Genomic DNA, 16,316 nt, shown 5'->3' on the forward strand with positions numbered 1-16,316 from the left:
GTACTATCATTTAAAAACTTTCCTTCATTTTAGATTTCAAGCATTGATAGAAATTTTTGTCCTCCCACTACAGTATGGGACATTCTTTCTTAAGTCCCAGACACATTATTAGGCCAGGAAAAAGCGCAGATATACTTTTTCCTCATGACCACTTCCAGATCATGTATTTGCATTGTCATTCAGCAACTTTTCTTACTTTGAAGATTACTTCTTCTGCCCCGACACCTAGTAAATATTCTTGTTGAAGTCTGTCAGTTTACAGATCTTTCCCATTTCTCAAGGAGTTTCTCAGATACTTACAAGTTTTTTTTCTCCTTCAAATGGTAAACTTTTGATTACAACATGTCACAAAACTGTCTCCTAAGACATGGAGGAATTGCAGTCTACATTGGCAGAGGTAGTACCTGTTCCCAACAAATTACTAAATCTTTTGAAGTACTAAAGACAGACAGATGCTTTGCTCCAAGTCAGATCTTAAAGAAAATATAATGGTTTATTATATTTCATTTCTAAGTCTGTTCCTTATCATCATTTCATTGTTTTTCAGAGTGGGGACACTGTGCTAATTGGTGCTGTCAGGGGTAGTCATGTTGAAATTGTTCGAGCCCTCCTACATAAATATGCTGACATAGATATTAGGGGACAGGTAAGTATAACTACATCATTTTTGGTTTGAATATAAATGTGATGTTTTAGCCTATCTATACTATCTTAAAAACTGAACACTGTAACTTGTAAAACCTAGCAGTTTTTGTATGCTGATGTCTTCTGAAATTCCTTTGGAAAAAATTCTATAAATCAGGGATATGAGTAAGGATTGGATTTGGGATTTCTTTGTTACAGGGAATTCCCACCAGAGGAAATGTTCTCTGCCAGTGTAGGTCACTGCCTTCTTTGCAGTTTATAGAGATTTTCTCATTGAACTGACTGAGAGTTAAGCAACTGATTGAGGGTTCCATAGCCAGTACATGTTGGAGGCAGGAACCAAACCTAGGTCTTCCTGGCTTTGACCCAGCTCTCTGTCCACTGCCCTGTGCTATGTGAAGTAGCATAACCTTTCTTAGGATGTAGGATTTTTTTTTTTTGTTTTTTATTTATTTATTTTTTTTGCAGGGCAATGGGGGTTAAGTGACTTGCCCAGGGTCACACAGCTAGTAAGTATCAAGTACCTAAGGCTGGATTTTAACTCAGGTACTCCTGAATCCAGGGCCGGTGCTTTACCCACTGCGCCACCTAGCTGCCCCTAGGATGTAGGATTTTTTTGTAGGGTAAAAAGTAGAATTTATCAATTTCTACCCATTTAAATTTCTATATTTTATAGGCACATGCCTCTCCAAAAGAGTTGTAGTGAGTGAGGATCCATATTAAGAATGAAAAAGGTGGAGCCTATGCACAAAACATGTATCTGAATGACATACTAGAAGATATTCTTTATGGCTAAAACTGAAAGACAGAAAATGCTGCACAGTTTGAAGTCTGAATCAGATCATCTTGGTGGCTTGTGGCTCTCCCTTTAGTTTAGGAAAGGTCCTATATCTGATATATGTCAGTGATAAAATGTTATTAGTTACTTGATTACCTGCGATTCTAGGGCATTGACTGGTGAGGAATCAGGGTGTTATTATCTCTTACCATGTTGATAGTTCTAAGTTTGGGGATCATTGAGAATTATAATTTTACTTTATGTGGGATGAAGGGCATAGAATTATAATGCTCATTTTATTTCTTGCTACTAAGGGTCTCTTAACAAGGGGGTGAGAGAATCTGTTATTTTTGATCCCAGGTGCTTTTTGGGCCTTTTGAATTTAAGCATATACTTCCTTATGAAGTATGAACTTTTGAAGATTGAGGGACTAACTAGTTTACTAATATAAGGCAGAGATGGGGGGATCAGTTCAATCTGCAAATGTATGCAGAATAACCAAATTGTATAAATGTAATTATCTCAAAGGCATTTTCTCTCTCTTTAACTTGGTAACCTGGCTGTTAACTAGGAGAATAGTTTCAGGATGTCTTCTCATATGAGAGGGTAAAGGCTCTTGGATAGAGGGGAGGGCTTATAGCTTTCCCTTGGGACTTATGTGGATGCTATCTTAGATTCTGGAAAAAAAAAAAAAGGATGCAGGGAAATTTCTGTGGTGGAGGGAAAAAACCTGAATAAACCAATGATTTTAATTTTAGCAGAAAAACTATAAATATATCAGTGTATAAATGTGCATACACAGCTTTATATTTTCTAAAAAGGAATGTTAATTCATTTACATTCACCAAGTAAAGATTGTTCTTGCAGTTACAAAAATCCTAAATAGTGAATATTATATTAAGAGTTATAGAAACCAAAATTATGAAATGAAATGTGGCAGTCATACTGTAGCTGGCCCTGCCACATAGTACCATGTTATATTTTTATTGTAATATGTTTCAAAGACACATAAAGATTGTGTATTCTATCTTCATTCATGGGTATGTGATGTTTAAAATCTGAATGTGTGGTTGCCTTAAATTAGAAGCTTTAGCACCAGTCTTTGGGCATTAAGCATTTATTAAAGCATACCAGGTATTCACATGGAGTTCAGGAAGTTAAGAAAAGACCTATCTAGCCTAGAGTTCCAGCCTGGTCGGGTTCTTCCTCAAGTCCTCTACCACGAACCTGCTTCAACCATGAACTCCCCTCAAGCTGAGTGTGTAAGCTTTTTATAGGTCTGGAGCAGAGGCGGTCCTTACACGCTGCTTCAAGTTGATTGGTAGGCATCATCCAAATCCATTGGTTCACCTTCAGGTGGTCTCATGTTGAGTTCAGAGTCCTTAGCTCCTGAGAACAATACCTTCTTAAGGACTAGCCTGGTGTGGTTACAATCTAATTAACTTGAAGTAGAGTAATAAGCAAAGTCAATCACTCTCACTTAATCAGTTTAGATTAATCTCCAGGTGGGCCTTTGAGTATCTGCCAAATCCCATTATTTTATCACAGGTAGAAATGTATTTTATCTAGCTGTTCTTTCACACTAGTGTCACTGAACACGTATTCACAGCGTTTCTTTTAAACTTTCATATTTAAACTCCCATCTTCACCCCAACCCTTTCTCACTCAGCAAGTGACTTTTGCTCCTACTCTGCTGAGAAAATTGAGGCCCTAATTTCTCATCACACATTAATACTGCCTTATATCTTTACCTACTATTTGCTCTAGCCCCAGAGAATCAAGTTGCCCTTCTTTCTCATTCTAACCACCACAATTGTCCCCTTTCTATCTTTTTTAGGATTACTGGAGCTTACTCCAGTAATCATTCACACTCTTTTATTTTTACATTTTCCCTATCAACTAACTTCTTTTCTGTTGCCTACAAACATACTTACATATCTCCTATTCTTAGAAAACTTTTATTTGACCCTTTGAAACCCTCAAGCTTTTGTCTTATATCTCCCCTTTTTTGCCCTGCTGAATTCCCAGAGTATTCTATACTATTTCTCTCCATTTCTTATCACTCCTTATTAATTCTAACTCTTTACAGTCAAGCTTGTGAAGTCACCACTGTACTGCAACTACTCTCTCTGAGGCGACCAGAGACCTCTTAATCTAGCCAGTCAGCAAACATTTAATAAAAGTTTACTATGTACTGTATATTGTACTAAGTGCTAAAGAAAGGCAAAAAAAACAAAAACAAAACCCAAAAAATCCAAACCAAAGATAATATGAACACTACAAGGTAATTATAGAATAGGTAGAAAGTAATGTTAGAGGAAATTTTAGAGAGGAAAGCACTAGCAACTGAATGGATCAGGATAGGCCTCTTGCAGAAGGTGGGATTTGAACTGTCTTGAAGAAAGCCGGGTAAACTTAAGAGACAGAGAGAAAGAGATGGAGCATGGTAGGCATGGGGGATAGCCAGCACAAAGTCACAGAATGGTGAGACTGAATGTTTGGTGGTAGAAACAGTAAGTAGGCTGGTGTGGCTGGAGGAGAGGTAGGAAGGCGTCAGGCTATGAAGAACTTTTTTTTTTTTTGGTGGGGCAATGGGGATTAAGTGACTTGCCCAGGGTCACACAGCTAGTAAGTGTCAAGTGTCTGAAGCCAGATTTGAACTCAGGTGTTCCTGAATCCAAGGCCTGTGCTTTATCCACTGTGTCACCTAGCTGCCCCGCTATGAAGAATTTTAATTGTGAAATAAAGAAATTTCTGTTTGATCCTGGAGGTAACAGGGAGCCCCTGGAGCTCATTCAGCAGGCTAGACTTATGTTAGGCTTTGAAAAAATTCTTTGGCAGCACAATTGAAGGATTGTGGTGGGAGAAACTTGACTCAGAAAGAACAATTCAAAGATTATTCTGACAATTTAAGTGACAAGTGTTAAGGGCTCAAGCTAGCGTTGTCATTCTGGGATGGGAGAGAAGGGGACATATATGAGAATCATTGTGATGGTAGTAATGATTAAAATTGACAACGTGGAGTGAGTGAAAATGGGGAGTGACCAAATGACACTGAGGTCACAGGTCTGGGTGAGTGATGCCCTCTGCAGGAGTAAGGAAGTTTGTTGGTCAGGAAGTTCAGGGGCAGAGAGATATTGAGTTGGCTTTTGGATATTTTAAGTTTGAAATGTCCAGTGTCCATGTAACTTAGTAGAGAAACTAGGACTGGATGTGTGGATATGGAAATATCTGTCTATAGATATTTGAACTTTTTGAAGCCAATAGTGTCATCAAGTAAGATAGTGTGGAGTAAAAAGAGGAAGGGATCTAGGACTGAGCCTTTGATATCACCCACAGTTAGTGGCTGTGGTATGGATGAAGATCCAGCAAAGGGGGCTGTGAAGAAGCCTTCTGAGAGATAGGAAAAGAACTAGGGGAGAGCAGGCAAGAGCAGGTGGTCAGTAGAGTCAAAATGTTGAAGTCAGGTCAGGGAATATTAGGATTGAGAATAATCACTCAATAAACATTTATTAAGTACCTACTATGTGCCAAGCGCTGTGCTAATACTTAAGCATTAGATTTGGCAATTAAGAGATTATTAGTAACTGGAGAGATTTGCAGTTAAATAATGAGTTTAGAAACCAATTTACAGGAAATTTAAAAGACAGTGAGAAGAGCTGTTGTAGAGGCATTGTTGACAGACTTTAATCAAGGAGTGTAGCACCAAAGAGGGAAGAGATATAGGACGATAATGAGTGGGATTAGGTAGATCAAGTGAGGGTTTTTTAAGGCTAGGGGAGTCATGGGCATGATTGTGGGCAATAGAAAAGCATCTGGTAGACAAGGAGAGATTTAAGATGAGGAACAGTGGAGAAGGGAGTGGGGTGGGCATAGGCCAGTTCTTAGTAGCTGTGTGACTATGGATGAATTACTTAACCTTTCTTTGCCTGAATTTTCTTGTCTATAAAATGACAACTCTGGGACCTACCTTAAAGGATTGTTGGTAGGCTCAGATAAAATAATGTACACAATGCATACCTTAAAGAGAGTGGTTATTATTGCTGCCATGAATGCTATTAATGATACTTTACATCCCCCCAATACCACTTTTAACATTATTTTTTGTATTAAAATGTCTTCTTATTTTATAGGATAATAAAACTGCTTTGTATTGGGCCGTTGAGAAAGGAAATGCAGCAATGGTGAGAGATATCCTGCAGTGCAATCCAGATACTGAAATTTGCTCAAAGGTATATGTTTAGCTTAATAATAAGTCAAATAAAGTAGGAATGTTTATTTATTTCCATTAGTCTCATCATATCATTAAAAATAATTCATTTTTTTTGGGTAGATTTTTCTTATAATTGAAAATTTTTAGTCAGGTTCTATTCTAGTGAATATAGTCCTAATTTACCCACAATAAATTATGATTAATATCATGGGAGCACAACGTTAAGAGTTGTACAGAATGAGAAGGCATAGATGGGATTGGCATTATTAGAAGGAATCCCCCCATCAATATGGATATAGATATATTTGAATGTTGGAAAGTAACTTTGTGGAAAATATCCAGGTTGTTAGGATACAGTTCTGGTCAGCAGTGTTTTTCAAATTTGCATTTTATTGTGCCTCCCTGGTAACATAAAGTGAATTTCAACAATATAAATATAATATTATAACACAATAAATTATTACATAGCACAATATATAATTATATGTTATAACATAACAATTGCATTGTATATCATTATTACATGAGGATATAATGATAATTAATATAAAATTAAGTTCATAACAGTTTAGGTAAAGAAAAACTTGTTTTAAGGCAAATTTTTAACATGAGACCATCTTAAACTGACTTTGTTAATCAAATATACCTCCTATTTTAGCATATGTAAATTCTTTAAATTCATAACATTTTAATTTGTTTTTTTAAAATACCATTGTTAATTAAAGTTTTTAGTTTAGTAAACATAAAAATATCTTTGTCCTTAGGATGGTGAAACACCACTTATAAAGGCCACAAAAATGAGAAATATTGAAGTGGTTGAACTTCTGCTAGATAAAGGAGCTAAGGTGTCTGCTGCAGATAAGGTAAAAAAGGGATTTCCCCCTTCCCCCCCCCCCTCCCACAAACTCATACCAGTACTTTCTATGTAGAGGTAAAATTTGGATGGCAGTACTTGGTTGACCAATTTTGTTCATTAGAGCTCATGAATGTTAAGGTTGCAGAAGATTTAGAAGTCTAGGTTTAGAACAGTCTTATTTTGTGGAGAGAAGGGATAGTTTGAGTGGTAATGTATATGATTGCAAAATTGTATTCTCTTTTCATTTGGTATTAGTATTATCGTGTCAAAATAAGGGACTTAGTGTGATAAAAATCTGTTTGAATTTCTTTTAAATCATAAAAATATTTTATTAGTTTCTAGTTACATGTAGAGATCGTTTTCAACATTTGTTTTTATAAGATTTCTAGTTCCAAATTTTTTCCCTCCCTTCCCCCTCCCCAAGGTAGCAAGCAATCTGATATAGGTTATATATGTACAATCACATTGAACATATTTCTGCATTGTTGTGTTGTGAAAGAAGAATCAGAACAAAAGGGAAAAACCTCAGAAAAGAAAAACAAAAAAAGTAGAAACATTAAATTTCTTTTTATATTAGTTGTAACAGTCTGTTTTTAACCCAAATATTTGAACCCTTTCCAACTTAGTGTAGGACCTATGGAGTTTGTATTCCACTGGAATAACCTTCAAGAACCCAAGGTCATCTTCAGATTGTGATAAGACATTGAAGTGGTACATTAGTGGAACATGTATATATTACATTCAATAATTTACAATCAGGAGCACTTGGGTGGTGCAGTGGAGAGAGAACGGGTCCAGGAGTCAGGAGGACCTGAGTTCAAATTCAGCTTCAGACACTTGACACTTATTAGCTAGGTGACCCTGGGCAAGTCACTTAAACCCAATTGCCTCACCAAAAAACAAACTGAAAAAACTTACAATCAGAGAACACTTAAAGAACATTTTGGTTGTGAATAAGTCATATATTAATTTTAACTTTAGTTATTCATTAAAATTATCCCCTGGGGACTTTGATAAAGTGACATTTTGCATGTTACTTTGTATTTTGAGAGGGGTAGCTACATGGCACAGTAGATAGAGTGCATTGTCTGGAATCGGGAAGACTCCTCTTCCTAAGTTCAAATTTGACCTCAGACACTTACTAGCTGTGTGACACTGGACAAGTCACCCAATCCTGTGTCCTTATTTGTTAAATGAGCTGGAGAAGGAAATGGCAAACCACTCTAGTATCTTTGCAAGAAAACTCTAAAAGGGTTGACGAACAGTTGGAAACAACTGAAAAACAACCAAACAACAAAACTGTATACTGAGAACATAGTAAGCACACAGTAAATACTTGATTTATTGAACAATTTATCCTAATGTTAGTTTTTGAAATAAATATCTACTCACCACTTGTGTAATGTGTATTTGTCACTCTTTGCCTCCACCTCAGATTCCCTTTCTTCCTTTAAGATACATTTTAAACACCATCTTCTGCATGAAGGGTGCATTTCCTGATTCCCCCAACTTCAAATGCCCTTCTTTCCAAAATAGTATTTAACCGGGGCAGCTAGGTGGTGCAGTAGATAGAGCAGTGGCCCTGGATTCAGGAGGACCTGAGTTCAAATCCAGCCTCAGACACTTGACTAGCTGTGTGATCCTGGGCAAGTCACTTAATCCCAAATGCCTCAAAAAAAAAATAGTATTTAACCACTTTTTTTTGGGGGGGGGGCAATGAGGGTTAAGCCCAGGGTCACACGGCTAGTAAGTGTCAAGTGTCTGAGGCATACTTGAACTCAGGTCCTCCTGAATCCAGGGCTGGTGCTTTATCCACTGTGCCACCTAGCTTCCCTTAACCACTTTTTAAGAATAAGATTTTTTTTTGTTCTTGTATTCCCAGTGCTAAGATGATACTTGGTGAATTGTAAATGTTTAATAATGGGCTATGGATTGATTGGTGGTCCTCACCATTAATGACTTAAAAGCAGGAGAAATTAGTTGCAACCATATCTGTAGTAGAAGGAAGTAAGTAATAAGTGACGTATGAGTAGTACTGATAAAGACTTTAAAGATTCAGAGGTTAGAGGTATTTACTATTGTCTAGGAAAAATCAGAGAAGTCATTTGAGCTTGGTCTTAATAGACGAGTTAGTTTAGATTATGATAGGGAAAGATGGATCAGGGCATGGCCATGTGCATTCCAGGCATAATAGACAACATGACAAAGGTATGAAAGCACCTTTAATATGTATGGTAAAAGTAGTCCAAATTGAGCTAAAGAATTGGACTTTTATCAGGAAGTAGCATTAAATAAGTCTGGAAAAGTAGATTTGGACTGTATTATGGAGGATCTTGAATACCAGGGAATTGAATTTAGAATTTATTTGGTAGGTGTTCGTTTTTTTGTGGAGACAAAAGATGTAATCAAAGTGGTGATTATAGGGTTAAATAACTCAAGCAGTTTCTTACTTAGTTTGAGTTTGTATGGTTTGATTGTGTTTAAAAAATATGAAAGCCCAGATATTTATCATGATTTTATAGAAAGGAGATACTCCTCTCCATATTGCCATTCGTGGTAGAAGCCGGAAACTAGCAGAACTTCTTTTAAGAAATCCAAAAGATGGACGACTGCTTTACAGGCCTAACAAAGCCGGAGAGACACCATATAACATTGACTGTAGCCATCAGAAAAGTATTTTAACTCAAATATTTGGAGCCAGTAAGTATTGTTTTAAGTTTGAGTGAGTTTATTTTTCTTTAATGAAATACATTTTCTTTATGAAATTATAAACTAACCTGATATTTCAAGGAATGTGTGTTTGTGTGTGTATGAGTGTATACATTAGTTGATTTAATTGTTTTATTTACCTGTATTGTACCTATGAAACAAAAGTTCGCAGACTATTTTTACATTGTCACATATGTGAAACAGATTTTCTGTGTAATATTAAATGTGCAAGGTTTTGACATGGGAAAAGATGGACATTATAAAGTAAATGTTCAAATGTTCATATTAAGGAGGTTTTAAACACAATTTGTAAATATTTCTTAATAGAGTGAGAAAACAGTTGTAGGTATAAAAGTTCTAAAAACCTTTCCATTTAGTTTCTTATTTTGACACACATTTATTTAGATTTAATTTTTAATTTTTTGAAGGTTATTCACATCGTCTCCTTTTATTTGAAAAGTAATTTTTTTGTCTTCCTTGATTATATGAATCCAAAAAAGTAATATTTCCTATCACTTTCAAATGATATGAGTAAAATCACCTTTTAATACATTTGTATGATATTTTTAATTTACAGGACACTTATCTCCTACTGATGTAGATGGTGACATGCTTGGTTATGACTTATATAGCAGTGCTCTGGCAGATATTCTTAGTGAACCAACCATGCAGCCCCCCATTTGTGTGGGATTGTATGCCCAGTGGGGAAGTGGGAAATCTTTTTTGCTCAAGAAATTGGAAGGTAAAGTGATCGAACTAATTGTTATTTGTGTGTATCTTAACACATTTTCCAGAATTTCTTATATAGTAAGTTTTCAGACTATCATTTTAAAATATTTTTAAAGAAAAAAAATTATATATAGGATTTTGTAAAGCATGATGTAATCCCTGTTGTAGCACCCCAGGCCCTGGACTTTTCTGGACTAAGTTCAGTCTCTAGGGGCTGGCCTTAAATAATATCTCCTGAGAGTTAAGATTTCTTTTTTCCCCTGTCTTTTTTTGTATCTCCAGTGTTTAGTGCGGTGTATCTGGCAAATAGTAGGTGCTTAATAAATGTTAATTGATTGGCTGACTTCAGTTCGTTTTGTCCCCATCTATAGTCTGTTTTGAAACCTCAGAATACATTTTGTGTTTAGATTTTCATCAACTAGTGTGGTTAAAAGAGTCCTAATTCGTAGGCAGCTATGCAAGGCAGCAAAGCAGAATAGGCACAAAACAGCTTTTTTTCTCTCCACAGAAACTGTAAAAGCACAAAAGAGATTCCCAGTGGCCTATAAACAGCAACATTACTTCCCCTTTCCCTTGTTTCCTTTCACCCTGGAGACCTATACAGGCCTTTAGCCTTACAGTACCACCTGAAAGGGTTGTATTTTCCTTAAGGGAGAAATTGAATTTGAAGTTATAAAGAGAGTCACACTTTCTTTTACTCCCAACATTCTGGTGACCCTTGTATTTTTTTCACCTTAACCATCCATAAAGGCCTGTAGTTCTGTGGTCCTAAGAACTTGAACTTTCTCCAGAAGGAAGTGAACCTAGGTCTCTTAAAGAAGCAACTTCTTTCCCATCTGAATTGTACCAATGAGAATAATTTGTGCTAATAGCAGATGACAAAGTCCAGGTTTTGCTTCTCTGTTTCAGGGTTTATTCTTTTGATCCTCAAGCTGTAGGGCCAGATGTGTGATCCCCTACCATTCCTCAGTCTGGGAAGGCAGGTCCTTGCCCCTCCACAGCTGAGTCCAAGATCCCCATCTCTTTTTAGGAGATTCTGTGATATGGCTCCATTGGCTTCTGCAGCCACTTGGATAAGAGGCCCCATCACTATATCTCATTTCCATGGCCAGTGAAAGCCTGTGCAGTTTTATGTATGGGTAAGAGAGCATTTGCAACTAATTGTACGTGGTGTTCCCATATTTTCCCTCTCCGTCTCCAATTTTCCAGTTTGCTCTTAAGTATCTGTTTTTGGTACATGCATAGCTCTCACACAGTAGTCTGAACCAGTCACATGCTGGAATACTGAGATTTAATCATCCATCCTCAGTAAGTCAAATGAGTCAACTAACAAGTATTCAGCATTCATTGCCCCCAAATGTCCTTGGTTTGCTCAATAAGATTTCAGCAGGCATCTTCTTTAGGCAGGTAAAAGTGACAAATAATGCTTTACCTCTGCTACCTGAAGTAGATCAGATAATCTTGATCACATTTATCTCCTATTGAGACAATTGGAGTCATGCTTGATTATGAAGTAAACAAGAGTGCTTGTGTGGAATTTTATGCACTATGGGGAAGTGGGAAATCTGTCTATCCCAAAAAATTGGAAAGTGAAGTAATTGAAATAATTCTTAGATTTGCGCATGTTTTCAGGGTGCGTTTTCAAAAAAGTTACCACAGCACAAGTTTTTATACACAAACTGTTTTGTTGTAAATTTCTTGAGTAAAGAAAAGTTTTATGTAGAATGAAACATAAAAATGACCAAAATGTTTCTATTGGTTGTGACTTTTTTCAGGGTGTTTTACAAATGTTTGGAAAATATTAGAACTTCAAAATGACTGCTCATTTGCTTATTTCTATTCCTAAGAGTTTTATCATGTTTCCTTTTCAGATGAGATGAAGACTTTTGCAGGACAGCAAATTGAGCCTCTTTTCCAGTTCTCATGGCTTATAGTCTTTCTTACACTGTTGCTTTGTGGAGGGGTGGGTTTATTGCTTGCTTTTACTGTGGACCTGAAACTTGGAATATCAGTGGCATTGAGCCTCTTGGCACTCCTATATATATTCTTTAGTAAGTTTTTGCTTTTATTCTTTACCCACATTGAAAAACATGTCAGACTTCATTGTTTTACTTCTTATGATTGACTTTTTTTCATTCAAAGTTCAAAATACTATTGTTAGAAGTGTAGCATATCATTGTAAAAGTACAGGTGGAAAAGTTTAACCAGAAATTACATAAACTTGCCTACTGGTCTTTTTACTGTACTAATTGGTTTGGGGAAAAGCTATTTAATTGGTTTCAGTGGCTTTCAAAATCTTTGTAAAGTTTCTTTTTACCAAACAAAAGCATTGTTATAAGAAAGCCTCATAATTATATATTGCCTCCATTAGACTTTATTTAAATAAAATTATGTCATCATCTTTTTCTAGTTTCAGGATTGAGTAGCTCCTGTAGTTTATGGGAGTGCTGGATGTTACTATGCATTTTTCCTGAAACAAGGGAGATAAAAATTATCCCTCATCTGAGTGTTGTCTTTATAAGCAAGAAAAGAACTATTTATGTATTCTACTACTATATGCACCATATATTTGTTTTTGTAATTACATTTTTTTTTTTTTAGTAAGGCAATTGGGTTTAAGTGACTTGCCCAGGGTCACACAGCTAGTAAGTGTTAAATGTCTGAGGCTGGATTTGGACTCAGGTACTCCTGACTCCAGGGCCAGTGCTCCATCCACTGCGCCACCTAGCTGCCCCTGTAATTACATTTTTCTTAGGCTAATATTAAATGAGCCTGTAGACCCTAAATGTACACCAGTGAGAGGTGAGTGGTGAGTAGTGCAGTTGAATTGAATGGCTCAGGATTATGGCTTTTGGTATAGGGTAGTTAGCATTACGTTTAAAACTAGGACAGTACATAATTCACTTGTGAGTCATTGAATGAAAGCTGACTATTTGAATTTTATTTCTTGGGGAAATGAGTATGAAGCTGATTGCCCAAAATCATTTCACTGGATTTATTTTTACATTTCAGCTGTAATTTACTTTGGTGGTCGAAGGGAAGGGGAAAGTTGGAATTGGGCCTGGGTGGTAAGCACTAGGTTGGCAAGACATATTGGCTACTTGGAACTCCTCCTCAAACTGATGTTTGTAAACCCCCCTGAATTACCAGAGCAAACTACAAAAGCTTTACCAGTCAGGTGAGCCGAAGGATTTTTGTTTCTTATTTCTTTCTTGGAAATACTGTGCTGTATTTAGTCAAGAGTAAAAATTTAATGTACTAAGGAAAAATTTCTCTTCTGGTTATGTTAATTTTTTAGTATCTACAAAAATTCTATGGAACATATAATTTCAAAAGTTTTCCTTGGTTTAATAGCTACATCTGTTAATAATTTGTTGTCATGAAAGAATTAATGTTTTGTTAATTTGCAAACATTTGCTAACTAAGCTTAAAAGCAAGTTGATAAAGAATTTATATTCGTGATTGTATTTTAGAAATGGAAACGTGGGGCCAAGATGCTTTAGACAATGCCTTTGTCTTCTCAGTTACACTTGTAACAAAACTAGATTATCAGTCATTTTCTTTAGAGTTCTCTTTGTTTTCTTAAATTTATTTTGCAATATGAAAATATTATTTACTACAAATTTTTATCCATTAGACTTGTTCCTTTTGGCTTCAGAGCATGGATTTATTTATTTGTTTGTTTTTGCAGGGCAATAAGAGTTAAGTGACTTGCTCAGGGTCACACAGCTAGTAATTGTCAAGTGTCTGGGGCCGGATTTAGAGCATATATTAAAGAGCAATAGGGGAAAGTTGCAAAAAGGCAAATTCATCCTTGATATCAGGAAAATGTTCACCATCATTAGCTATCTGAATACAGATTGAGGGGCTTCAGGAGGTGGTGGTACAGGTTCCCGTGATTGGCAGGATAATTACGTAGAGTCATATGACCATAAATCTAGAGCTGCAGGCATTTGAAAGGCCATCCATGCCAAAAATGGAATATTTACTACAGGATGACCAACACATGGTTACCTAGCCTTTGCTTGAAGATAACCAATGAATGGAACTTATCTCCCAACCCCACCAAGGCAGCTCATCCCACATTTATAAAGAACTGAAGGGGGGCAGCTAGGTGGTGCAGTGGATAAATCACTGACCCTGGATTCAGGAGGACCTGAGTTCAAATCCGACCTCAGACACTTGACACTTACTACCTGAGTGACCCTGGGTAAGTCACTTAACCCTCATTGCTCCACCAAAAAAAATAAGAACTGAAGAAAGATTCACCTACTTTTTCAGATGAAAACCTGGTCTTGGGTTGTTTGATACACCGAAACTGAGGAAGTAAGAGGGGCTCTATGAAGGACTGATAATAGGGAGATGGAACTGGGGCTCATCATAGTGTTGATCAATTCGAAATTATGTTAAAAATGATACTCTGCTGTTCATATCCTTTGACATACTAATCACATTCCTCATCTTATACTATAAGGAAATAAAAAAAAACACAAATAAATCTATAAGATGTAATAAACCATTTACAGCATTTTTTCATGTTGACCCAAAACCAAAAACAAGTAGGTACCTGTTAATTAGTGGAATAGCAGAACAAACTGTAGTACACGAATGCAATGGGGCATTCTTGTACATTAAGAAATTGTGAATTTCCTCCCCATCACCAGCATGTTCTCTCTTCTAATATCTGTCTGCCTCTTGGATTCAAGACAACTAAAATTTTATCTTCTTCAGGAATTCTTTCCTGATCACTCTATTTTTTTTAAATAATAAAATATTTTATCTTTTTTTTTTCCCATTACATGTAAAGATAGTTCTCAACTTTTGTTTATACAAGCTTTCCAATTTCAGATTTTTCTCCCTCCCTCCCCCTTCCCCTAGACAGCAGGTAATCTGATATAGGTTATATATATATGTATGTATATGTATATTTATATATATATATAAACATTAAACATATTTCTGCATTAGTCATGTTATAAGAGAAAAATCAGAGCAATGAGGAAAAACCTCAAAATAGAAATACAACAGCACCAAAACCAAAAGAAATATTATGGTTCATTCAGCATCTATACTCCACAGTTCTTTTTTTTTTTCCTGGATTTGGAGATCCTCCTCCATCATGAGTTCCCTGGAACTCTCCTGAACCATTGCATTGGTGAGAAGAATCTAGTCCATCACAGTTGATCAACACACAATGTTGATTATACTGTGTACAGTGTTCTTCTGGTTCTGCTCATCTCACTCATCAGTTCATTCAAGTCCTTCCAGGTTTCTCTGAACTCCTCCTGCTCATCATTTCTTACAGCACAATAGTATTCCATTGTATTCATATACCACAACTTATTCAGCCATTCCCCAATTGATGGGCATCCCCTCAATTTCCAATTCCTTGCCACAACATAAAGAGCAGCTATAAATATCTTCGTACATGTGGGTCCTTCTCCCCTTTCCATGATCTCTTTGGGAAAAAGACCCAAAAGTGGTATTGCTGGGTCAAAGGGTATGCACAGCTTCACAGCCCTCTGACATAATTCCAAATTGCTCTCCAGAATGGTTGGATCAGTTCACAGCTCCACCAACAATGCATTAGTGTTCCAGTTTTTCCACAGCTTCTCCAACATTTATTCCTGATCACTCTTAATTCTAGTGCTTTCCCTCTTGTTGATTATATACTCTATGTGTGTTTCTCTCTATCTAGCCAGCAATTTAGTTTGCATATAGTTGTTTGCATGTTGTCTCTTTAATTAGACTTGAGACTAGGGACTGTCTTTTGCCTTTCTTTGTATCCCTAGCACTTAGCACAGTGCCTGGCAAATAATAGTAGATGCTTGATAAATGTTTAGTGATGACTGACTGAATATGAGAAATTCAGAGAAATAATGGAATACTTGTTTGGATATGATGCCAAGTAAAATAAGGAGAACTAGAAGAACAATAAACACAATTCCCATTATAATGTAACTTAAAAGAATAATAAAAATACATGTAACTCTGCATAAGTATAATAACCAATCTAGTCCTTAATAACAACCAGTTAAGCACAATTTCTTTATCTAAACAGAGAGGTATAGAATCATGGGGGCAGAATGTTGTATACATTGTCAGACTCAGTCATTGTATCAGTTTTTGTTTTTTGCTTAACTGTTTATCTTTGTTGAAATGTATGGTTCATTTACAGAGCTGGAAGTGGTGTACCTATATTCAGGAATGTATGATGTTTAACAAAAGGCATTGATTACACTTATTAAGTTAAAAAATACTGAGATGGACTCAGTGAATAGAGTGCTGGGCTTGGAGTCAGAAAGACCTGAGATCAAATATGGCCTCAGACATTTACTAGCTCTGGGATCTGAGGCAAGTGACTTAACCCTGTTTGCCTCAGTTTC

The 16,316-nt window shown here is 36.3% G+C and overlaps 1 protein-coding gene across 9 annotated transcripts in view; it reads left to right on the forward strand.

Moving 5' to 3' along the window:
- Positions 1-16,316, forward strand: part of KIDINS220 (kinase D interacting substrate 220) — a 140,170-nt gene that overhangs the window by 30,112 nt on the left and 93,742 nt on the right. For all 9 annotated transcript variants that reach the window (XM_043982823.1, XM_043982824.1, XM_043982825.1 and 6 more), the window contains exons 9-15: positions 548-646; positions 5,557-5,655; positions 6,401-6,499; positions 9,015-9,192; positions 9,779-9,943; positions 11,802-11,981; positions 12,943-13,108. In XM_043982823.1, the coding sequence (XP_043838758.1) occupies positions 548-646; positions 5,557-5,655; positions 6,401-6,499; positions 9,015-9,192; positions 9,779-9,943; positions 11,802-11,981; positions 12,943-13,108 (986 nt within the window). The remainder of the gene's footprint in view (positions 1-547; positions 647-5,556; positions 5,656-6,400; positions 6,500-9,014; positions 9,193-9,778; positions 9,944-11,801; positions 11,982-12,942; positions 13,109-16,316) is intronic.

Source organism: Dromiciops gliroides, chromosome 2, assembly GCF_019393635.1.
Source record: "Dromiciops gliroides isolate mDroGli1 chromosome 2, mDroGli1.pri, whole genome shotgun sequence".
NCBI classification, from domain to species: domain Eukaryota; kingdom Metazoa; phylum Chordata; class Mammalia; order Microbiotheria; family Microbiotheriidae; genus Dromiciops; species Dromiciops gliroides.